Below are 10,807 nucleotides of genomic sequence, written 5' to 3'. Positions count from 1 at the left end.
TTTTACATTGCAGATACCATCACAAATAGCACCAAAGCAGCCAGAATAATTACAGAGAGCAACGTGAAATACATAAATACTCATCATAAAACATTTATGAAAAATACATGGTGTACATCAAATGAAAGATAAACATCTTGTGAATCCAGCCAATATTTCCGATTTTTTAAGTGTTTTACAGCGAAAACACAATATAGAATTATATTAGCTTACCACAATAGCTAAACACACAAATGCATTTATTCACTGCAAAAGGTAGCTATCGCAAAAACCAGCAAAAGATATAAAATTAATCACTAACCTTGAACAACTTCATCAGATGACAGTCTTATGACAGCGAAAACACAATATAGAATTATATTAGCTTACCACAATAGCTAAACACACAAATGCATTTATTCACTGCAAAAGGTAGCTATCGCAAAAACCGTCAAAAGATATAAAATTAATCACTAACCTTGAACAACTTCATCAGATGACAGTCTTATAACATATAACAACATATACAATACACTTATATTTTGTTCGAAAATGTGCTTATTTAGAGCTGCAAACCGTGGTTATACATTGTGAATATGTAGCAACATTTCCCCAGAATGTCCGGAGCTATTTTGGACACTCACCTAATCTGACCAAAGAACTCATCATAAACTTTACATAAAAATACTTGTTGTATGGCAAATGAAAGATACACTGGTTCTTAATGCAACCGGCGTGTTAGATTTAAAAAAATAACTTTACCATAACAAACAGCTTGCGTTATCGCGAGACAGCGCTCGCCAAAACGGTGGAGAATAGGAATCTACATTTTCCACAGAAATACGAAATAACATCAGAAATTGTTCTTACTTTTGCTGAGCTTCCATCAGAATCTTGTACAAGGAGTCCTTGGTCCAGAATAAATCGTTGTTTGGTTTTAGAATGTCCTTTTCTTCTGTCGAATTCGCGCCACAATGCTAGCCAATGTTGATAACGTTCCCATTTTCTCTCGACGCAAAGAACGGAAAACTCCAAAAGTCCCAATAAACGTTGAATAATCTGATAAAACTCGGTTGAAAAAAACAACTTTACGATGTTATTATCACATGTATCAAAAAAAATCAGAGCCGGAGATATTCGCTGTGTAAACCGAACGCTTATCAGAAGACAATATCAAGGTACTTCGCGCGCCTTGGTAGACAAAGGAAATTCCTGATTTGCCACTCCAAAAGCTCTTGTTCGACCTCAGATCAAGCTAGACACCCCATTCCACCTTCCACTGCCTGTTGACATCTAGTGGAAGGCGTATGAAGTGCATGCATATCGATAAATATAAGGCAATTGAATAGGCAGGCCCTGAAACAGAGCCTCGTTTTCAGATTTTTCACTTCCTACATGGAAGTTTGCTGCAAAATGAGTTCTGTTTTACTCACAGACATAATTCAAACAGTTTTAGAAACTTCTGAGTGTTTTCTAACCAATAGTAAAAATAATATGCATATTGTATGATCTAGAAAAAAGTACGAGGCCGTTTCATTTGGGCACGATTTTTTCCAAACAGCGCCCCCCTATTGACAAGAAGTTTAAGGAAGTGCACTTCAAAATTTTACATAAGATATATCCATGTAATTCTATGATGTCCAAATTTGTGGCTATTGATGATATCTGCATTTTCTGTGAAAAAACTAGGTGAGAATCTGTCTCACTTGTTCTTTGAATGTAAATTTGTGTCAGAATTTTGGGAAAACCTTGCAAAGTACTTATTTAACATTATGAACACTGCATATAATTTTAACATAAATATATATATGTTACTATTGCAATGATAACAAAACCACTGAAATGATTGTTAATTTTTTCATTCTTGTTGCCAAATACTTTATACACAAACAAAAAATCCAAAAATCTATACCAAAATTACACATTTTTCTGATTGAATTTAATTATCTTATTAAAACACTAAACCTAGTGAATAACAACAAGAATAACATCTTCATGAATCATTATAATAAGATATTTTCAGAGTGAATATAATTGCACTTAAATTGTTTATTTTTTGTATTTTATTTGTATTTATATTTTTTGTATGTTTGAGCATTGTTAATACCTGTGTTTGGTTTGCTAGACATGTTTGATGTAGCAATGTAAGTTGATTTTTGTATTATGAATAAAATATATTTATTTATAAAATATAAAAAAGGAACAGCAATTTGTTGCAAGTTGGGCTAATAGCTGAACAAGACTATTCAACCTTTACTAAAGAAAAGTCTAATAGCCGAGCTAGGTGTCACCAACTAGTGGTCAGTATGCACTACTACACCCTCTCTCACATGAACGCTAACATTACTGGTTTCAGTGGGAAAGATGGTAAATGGTTCAGACATTAATGGCAAATATAAAAAACTAAGATACCCAAGTTACCGGAGTCTACAATGGCAGACTGTTAATGTAGAGTAGGGATAGGGAGAAGTAACATTCAAGACTGAAGCAATTACCCCCTCTAGTGGTAAACGTTATACTGTACCAGGTTACTACACACACTGATAATACAAAACATTGAGGACACATGCTCTTTCCATGACAGACTGACCAAGTGAAAGCTATGACCCCTTATTGATGTCACTTGTTGAATCCACTTCAATCAGTGTAGATGAAGGGGAGTTAAAGAAAGATTTTAAAACCTTGAGAGAATTGAGACATGGATTGTGTGTGTCATTCAGAGGGTGATTCGACAAGACAAAAGATTTAAGTGCCTTTGAACGGGGTATGGTAGTAGGTGCCAGGCGCACCGGGTTAAGTGTGTCAAGAACTGCAACACTGCTGTTTTTTTCATGCTCAACAGTTTCCCATGTGTATCAAAAATGGTCCACCACGCAAAGGACGTCCAGCCAACTTGACACAACATGGGCCAGCATCCTTGTGGAACGCTTAGTGCAGCTTGTAGAGTCCATGCCCCGATGAATTGAGGCTGTTCTGAGGGAAAAAGGGTGTGCAACTCAATGTTAGGAAGACGTTCCTAATGTTTTGTGCACTCAGTGTATGTAGTCCTACATGTTTTTAAATAGTACAGTATCACAAACCACAGTACAAAACCATATAAAGTGTGGGCCTGTAGTATCTGTAAATCAACTAAACATTGTTTTTTTATTTCCATATGCAGATAATAAAGCATCATTGTTCATGTAATAATCTAATATTAGCATTATACCTCTAGGAAGAGGAAATGGTCATAAAATCAAATAGATGAAAAGACGGAAACAAAAATGTTTTTGAACTACAACTTATTTTATTTAAAAATGTCAAATTCAGTGCAAAGTAATGTAGTGCATTGGTGTCTGGATCCCTCTTGGGTGGCAAAGTGTCACAAGAATCCTGTGGGGAGAGAAAACAAGAGAATACATTAAATTAATGGGTGTTAACTAATCAGGGATCAACAAAGCACTTCAAGTCCTTAATTCCTTCAAAAGAGAGAGAGAAGGAGAAAGGAGTATGGTCCCTGCAGTAGGACTACATGCTGGCCATGAGGTTCTCCAAGTGGTACTCCAGGAGGCTGGAGAGCTCCGTGACCAGAGACTCTGGGTTAAAGTACCAGGCCAGCTGCTGGCCAAACATGTCATCTAGCAGAGCCATCAGCCCGCCCTGAAGAGAACACCACACAACACATAGAAAATGGCTCTGAGTTACTAGCTTATCAAGAGGAGAGAAACAATTAGAAATACTCCCCCTAAAATGACATTGGAACCTGGTTAACCATGAAATAAGGAAGTACACTAAGAATATGGAAGTAAACAGGAAGTAACCTCTTGACTCTTACATTGAGCAGCAGCAGGTATCTGTCAGCCTCTGGCTCCATGTTGGCAGCAGTGGGCAGGAAGGAGTACAGGAGAGCGTACAGACGCTCCACAAACCCACCGGGGTGCTAAAGGAAACAAAGGAGGAGAAAAGAGGAGAGAATAGAAGAGAAGAGGAATTTAAGTGAAACTGCTAATAGATATCAAAACATGTACCAGTGAGATGCTACTTACCACCCTCAGGGACTTCTGAGCTGTCATCATCCCAAACAGCACCAGCTCAAAGACGACATCTATCATGTTCACATGATGGATCTAGGACAAGAAAACACGTTTGGAGAAAATAAGAATGATTTCATATAGATCAGCTACTGTGATGTATAAAAGACATGCATGTGGAAGAACTCAGTGAGACTTGAAAGAGTTAATGAACTCACCTTTGCCTCAGCCAGCTCCCTCTCAATGTCATTCCGCTTGGAGGGGTCACTCAGGTAGTCCACAAAGTCGTTATAAGTACGGATGAACTTGGCCCCGTCCTATGACAAAGAAAAGAGCATCTTAGTGAACAGAACACATTTCCCCTCAGGGACGCTCTCTTTCCCTTGAAAGAGAATGAATTAGTGAGTTACCATGTGGTTGGCCTGAACCAGTGCGCCCAGGAGGACCTTTCCCGCCACAAACAGATGGTTCCTGCTCAGGGTGGAACCAAGCAGGGTCTAGGGAAGAGGGAAGAGTTAGGGTGAGGCATCTTCCTCTAGGAGACAGAACAAGAATGTCACAGAGAGAAAAAGAAAAGTGGGTCCACTCACAGTGAAGGCCTGGCGCAGGGAGACGAGCCTCAGGGCGATGTCCTCCACTCTCTTGGTGGTAAGGTAGAGGCTGTGAAAGGGAGGGAATGGAGCATGTCAACCATTAGAGTCAATGGGGGATAACAGCATTATGACCACTATCCTTCAGCATCTGACAAGCCCAGACTACACAGACATTTAGAGGAACTCACTTTAGCAGAGGAACCTCCCTCTCCTCAGGCAGCAGGTCCTCCTCCCAGCCCTACGACAACAAAACAAGCATTCAAAATCAGTGACCAATGCAATGACATAACAAACAATCGGTCAATGGAAGGATCTTAATGCTCCTAGTCAATAGTATGTGTGTGTAACGTCTGACCTTATAGCAGTTGTGGCCCTCAGGCTCTGGGTCAGTGAACTGCTGAGTGGTGGGCGTAGAGAAGGAGGCAGCCTCCGACCACGCTGAAGAGGAGAGAAGCCCGTCCAGCCCCATGTGGAGAGTGGCGTACACCACTGAGACATCAGTCTGCTGCTCAAAACACACAACACACCTGTTTACCACACACACAATATTAGAAAACACACCAAATCTAATGCAAAAATGCCCAGTAATGTCTAGTCTATATACATAGGAAATCGTTTATTTACCTGGTAGCAGCCAAGCGTCACGTCCACAGACGTCTCGTGGCGGAGGTGAGACACATAGTGGGTCACCCTGCCAGCCACACGCTGACAGAGAGAGAATACATGTTAAGGCCAAATGGAATAAGTGAAGAAAAATCTAATTTAATACTATTTCAGTAGTATTTACGTCTTACCTGGATCCAAGTGATGGACTGCACTTTGGTGGCACAGTAGGGGATGCCCTTTGGACTAAGCCTGGCTGTCTCCTTGGAGATGGCCCACACCAGTTGAGTCTCCAGGCCTCTCACCCTACTAACGTGGTGCATCCTCACCACCACCTGCTGTTGAGATAAACAACAAGACAACATCAACAAAACCACTTCAGCAATCGCTGTGACACACTGACAATATAGATTAGGAAGTTACAAAGACACATACCTGGGATCCCCCACGCATGTAGGTGATGATGGGGCTGATGAACTGGAAAGTTCTCCAAGCTTTAACAACCGGACCGGCATTGTTCTGCACATTACAATACATTCATGTTGGAAACTGTAAACATAGTAACCGTGATGTGACTGCGTGTGGGGGGTCTCTTACCCTGATCACAACAGGCCCACAGTACAGGGGGCTGAACCTAATCGGAATCAACTGCCAATTGCCAGTGGCCTTCTAAAGCAGAAAGCAGACAAGAGATTTGTTTCATGTCAAAGAGACACAACTTGAATATCTGGGATATTTTTCAAACATAAAACCCCAAACTTTCAGAAAATTGTACCTCAAGGATAGTCTGCACATCTGGCACATCCTCAAGGATGATAGCAGCATTCTGGACATCAAGGAGGACTGGCAGCTGTGGAACATCTGGCACATCATCCAATGGCACATCCAACTGGACCTCATCCAGTACAGTTGTTTCTAAAATGAGGAACATTGCAATATAAAATAAACAATTGTTAGGACATAAAACGTAGCAAGATTGCTAATACTAGCTAGCTAGGAAGCAAAAGTCGATCGCTTAGCAACAGTTACTAAAGTTAATGTTAGCTAGCAAGCTAGCTAGATACAACATCTCTAGCACAAGCATTTTTGCCAAGTCTGAATTATAGAAATACACAACATTTCGCAAATTATAATGACATTGTTAAATGTAGTAAAATAAGAGTTTTAAACTCCACATACCCTCTTCGAAGTCGCTGTCCACCTGTCGACAATCACGAACCCTGCAAAACAGAAAAAGACAAGAAAAACAAGCCACAAATTAATTTGAACAACCTGTCGACGCATTAGGCCGCCGACGTCCACGCACTCTCTCCGCCAGTCTTGAAAAGCACCCAGGCATTTTCCAGTCGATTGTTCTATCTCAGGTGTCAAAAATCAAACAAGTTTGTTGTCAGCAGCAAACTGAAGTTGTTTTCGCACAGAAAACGTTCCATAGAACGTCGGTTTGATGTCTCTTGGCAACACACGTTCGAAAATGATTGTTTACAAAATTGACAACTGTGTTTCCATAGAAATGAGTTTGGAATTCTATGATTCCCTTTAGAATCCGTTAAAATTGCTTGTCATTATTCTAGTGACGTCGACGTGCTTCTTCGTAGCTCAGTTGATATTTTTTATTTTTTTATTTCACCTTTAGTTAACCAAGTAGGCAAGTTGAGAACAAGTTCTCATTTACAACTGCGACCTGGCCAAGATAAAGCAAAGCAGTTCGACACATACAACAACACAGAGTTACACATGGAGTAAACAAACAGTCAATAATACAGTAGAAAAACAAGTCTATATACAATGTGAGCAAATTAGGTGAGATAAGGGAGGTAGAAGGGCAATAAATAGGCCATGGTGGCGAAGTAAATACAATATAGCAATTAAAAACACTGGAATGGTAGGTTTGCAGTAGATGAATGTGCAGTAGATGAATGTGCAAAGTAGAAATACTGGGGTGCAAAGGAGCAACATAAATAAAATAAATACAGTAGGGGATGGGGTAGTTGTTTGGGCTATTTATAGACGGGCTATGTACAGGTGCAGTGATCTGTGAGCTGCTCTGACAGCTGGTGCTTAAAGCTAGTGAGGGAGATAAGTGTCTCCAGTTTCAGAGATTTTTGTAGTTCGTTCCAGTCATTGGCAGCAGAGAACTGGAAGGAGAGGCAGCCAAAGAAGGAATTGGCTATGGGGATGACCAGTGAGATATACCTGCTGGAGCTCGTGCTACGGGTGAGTGCTGCTATGGTGACCAGCGAGCTGAAATAAGGCGGGACTTTACCTAGCAGGGTCTTGTAGATGACCTGGAGCCAGTGGGTTTGTCGACGAGTATGAAGTGAGGGCCAGCCAACGAGAGCTTACAGGTCGCAGTGGTGGGTAGTATATGGGGCTTTGGTGACAAAATGGATGGCACAGTGATAGACTGCATCCAATTTGTTGAGTAGGGTGTTGGAGGCTATTTTGTAAATGACATCACCGAAGTCGAGGATCGGTAGGATGGTCAGTTTCACGAGGGTACGTTTGGCAGCATGAGTGAAGGATGCTTTGTTGCGAAATAGGAAGACAATTCTAGATTTAACTTTGGTTTGGAGATGTTTGATGTGAGTCTGGAAAGAGAGTTCACAGTCTTACCAGACACCTAGGTATTTTTAGTTGTCTACATATTCTAAGTCAGAACCGTCCAGAGTAGTGATGCTGGACGGGCGGGCAGGTGCAGGCAGCGATCGGTTGAAGAGCATGCATTTAGTTTTACTTGTATTTAAGAGCAGTTGGAGGCCACGGAAGGAGAGTTGTATGGCATTGAAGCTCGTCTGGAGGGTAGTTGACACAGTGTCCAAAGAAGGGCCAGAAGTATACAGAAATGGTGTCATCTGCGTAGAGGTGGATCAGAGACTCACCAGCAGCAAGAGCGACATCATTGATGAATACAGAGAAGAGATTCAGCCCAAGATTTGAACCCTGTGGCATCCCCAGAGACTGCCAGAGGCCCGGACTACAGGAAGCCGATTTTACACACTGAACTCTTTCTGAGAAGTAGTTGATGAACCAGGCGAGGCAATCATTAGAGAAACCAAGGCTGTTGAGTCTGTCGATAAGGATGTGGTGATTGACAGAGTCGAAAGCCTTGGCCAGGTCAATGAATTCGGCTGCACAGCATTGTTTCTTATCGATGGCGGTTAAGATATCGTTTAGGACCTTGAGCTTGGCTGAGGTGCACCCATGACCATGATAGAGCATGATGCTTGCAACGCCAGTGTAGTGGGTTCGATTCCCGTCACCACCCATACATAAACGACAGCAGGTTTTATTGTAAGTCGCTTTGGATAAAAGTGTCTGATGAATGACATATATTAGTTTTATATATTCACTTACTTGCTATACAATGTAGAGAGAAAAAGGGTCAATTCAAGAGGGAGCTACGAAATTCATGTCCAAACGTTGTTTTCTTTGCCTGATGTCATTAGAAATTACATAGAATTAATCATTAGCTGGTTTGTTACGTTCCCCAGTTTCTGTGTTGTAGTTTGTATTTGAGTGTGTGTGTTTCAGGAGATGGCTTCCTGAATTCTCCCCAAGCAGCTTATTGGTCGACTCCATGGCTAATTGGAGCTGACCCCGCCCCCTCGTCAAGACGCAGCTGTATCAAATTAGCCTCCTGAAGCTATATAAAAGCCAGTGTTCTGTTCAGGAGGAAAAAAAGAGGAATGAATGCAGAGGGAGATTGATTGTGAAAAGAGATTTGTGCTGAGAGAGGATTGCTGAGAGAGGAGGCCAATGGCTGTGGGTAATTAACTGAGTTAGTTGTTGCTGAGGGAGGTTATTGATTATGTCTGTGTGTCAATAGGACGCACTGTTTTGATTATTGAAGTTGTTTGTTATCCTGTTTCATTTGTTCCCAGGGGGGGAAGGGGAAGGCACCTAGGGAGTGCTTAGGCAAGAGGCCCGCGGGCATACATAGTAGTATATTCACTTGGTTGTATGTGTTCCATATTTGGTGTTGAGGTTAAATCGTCGGTAACTTTTCGACCATATATGGTAGAGACATTGGGTTTAGACTATTGTTTTCTGACAATGTTCTATTGATTGGGCATATTTGTAAACCTTGAATTAATTCATAATTTTATGTTTTTGGCTATTTTGTCACCAGATGCTTTCCTGTATGGTTGGCATAATATAAAATACAAATACCAAATATTGTGTTTTATAAATTCACTAACTAGATTGGAAGAATGAGACAAACAAGGTATTTTTTTTTTTTAATTGTGTTGTTTAACTCCTGAAAGTATAGTCTTTACCACGGTGGGCTATAAAGTATTTTGGAGGACATATTGACCAAATTCAGACAAGGGGGGCCACAGGCCACGGAAAATAAACACTGAAGGCTCTACACTACCGGTCAAGTGTTTTAGGACACCTACTCATTCAATGGTTTTTCTTTATTTTAACCATTTCTACATTGAAGAAAAATAATGAAGACATCAAAACAATGAAATAACGCATTTTATTTATTTATTTTTTATTTAACCTTTATTTAACCAGGTAGGCAAATTGAGAACACGTTCTCATTTACAATTGCGACCTGGCCAAGATAAAGCAAAGCAGTTCGACACATACAACAACACATGGTTACACATGGAGTAAAAACAAACATATAGTCAATTATACAGTGAAAAAAATAAAAAAATAAGTCTATATACAATGTGAGCAAGTGAGGTGAGATAAGGGAGGTGAAGGCAAACAGATATATGTATAAATAAATAAATAAAAATATAAAAAGGCCATGGAGGCGAAGTGAGTACAACACAGCAAGTAAAATAAAAACTAAAAAAAAACACTGGAATGGTTGGTTTGCATTGGAAGAAAGTGCAAAGTAGAGACAGAAATAATGGGGTGCAAAGGAGCAAAATAAATTAATAAATAAATACAGTAGGTAAAGAGGTAGTTGTTTGGGCTAAATTGTAGATGGGTTATGTACAGGTGCAGTAATCTATGAGCTGCTCTGACAGCTGGTGCTTAAAGCTAGTGAGGGAGATAGGTGTTTCCAGTTTCAGAGATTTTTGTAGTTCGTTCCAGTCATTGGCAGCAGAGAACTGGAAGGAGAGGCGTCCAAAGGAAGAATTGGTTTTGGGGGTGACTAGAGAGATATACCTGCTGGAGCGCGTGCTATGGGTAGGTGCTGCTATGGTGACCAGCGAGCTGAGATAAGGGGGGACTTTACCTAGCAGGGTCTTGTAGATGACCTGGAACCAATGGGTTTGGCGACGAGTATGAAGCGAGGGCCAGCCAACGAGAGTGTACAGGTCGCAGTGGTGGGTAGTATATGGGGCTTTGGTGACAAAACGGATGGCACTGTGATAGACTGCATCCAATTTATTGAGTAGGGTTTTGGAGGCTATTTTGTAAATGACATCACCGAAGTCGAGGATTGGTAGGATGGTCAGTTTTACAAGGGTATGTTTGGCAGCATGAGTAAAGGATGCTTTGTTGCGGAATAGGAAGCCAATTCTAGATTTGACTTTGGATTGGAGATGTTTGATGTGGGTCTGGAAGGAGAGTTTACAGTCTAACCAGACACCTAGGTATTTGTAGTTGTCCACATATTCTAAGTCAGAGCCGTCCAAAGTAGTGATGTTGGAC

The 10,807-nt window shown here is 40.8% G+C and overlaps 1 protein-coding gene across 4 annotated transcripts; it reads right to left on the bottom strand.

Moving 5' to 3' along the window:
• Nucleotides 1-3,174: 3,174 nt before the first annotated feature.
• LOC129848707 (uncharacterized) lies at nucleotides 3,175-6,932 on the bottom strand. Of its 4 annotated transcripts, none has more exons than XM_055915805.1 (14): nucleotides 6,365-6,932; nucleotides 5,961-6,100; nucleotides 5,783-5,854; nucleotides 5,621-5,704; nucleotides 5,377-5,523; nucleotides 5,207-5,287; nucleotides 4,938-5,087; nucleotides 4,771-4,820; nucleotides 4,580-4,649; nucleotides 4,400-4,486; nucleotides 4,208-4,306; nucleotides 4,005-4,085; nucleotides 3,794-3,898; nucleotides 3,175-3,351 (listed from the first exon to the last, which is right to left on the bottom strand). In XM_055915805.1, exons 4-14 carry the CDS (start codon nucleotides 5,636-5,638, stop codon nucleotides 3,190-3,192), a joined length of 1,050 nt encoding a protein of 349 aa, XP_055771780.1. In that variant the 5' UTR covers nucleotides 5,639-5,704; nucleotides 5,783-5,854; nucleotides 5,961-6,100; nucleotides 6,365-6,932; the 3' UTR covers nucleotides 3,175-3,189. The 4 variants fall into 4 exon arrangements, with proteins under 4 accessions (XP_055771780.1, XP_055771783.1, XP_055771782.1 ...); XM_055915806.1 differs by having other exon boundaries at nucleotides 3,244-3,618; XM_055915808.1 differs by lacking the exon at nucleotides 4,400-4,486.
• Between the last annotated feature and the right edge of the window lie 3,875 nt (nucleotides 6,933-10,807).

This window comes from Salvelinus fontinalis, unplaced genomic scaffold, assembly GCF_029448725.1.
Source record: "Salvelinus fontinalis isolate EN_2023a unplaced genomic scaffold, ASM2944872v1 scaffold_1125, whole genome shotgun sequence".
Taxonomy (NCBI): Eukaryota; Metazoa; Chordata; class Actinopteri; order Salmoniformes; family Salmonidae; genus Salvelinus; species Salvelinus fontinalis.
Note: the sequence above shows the minus strand (reverse complement) of the source record. Positions and strands in the feature narration are given on the sequence as shown.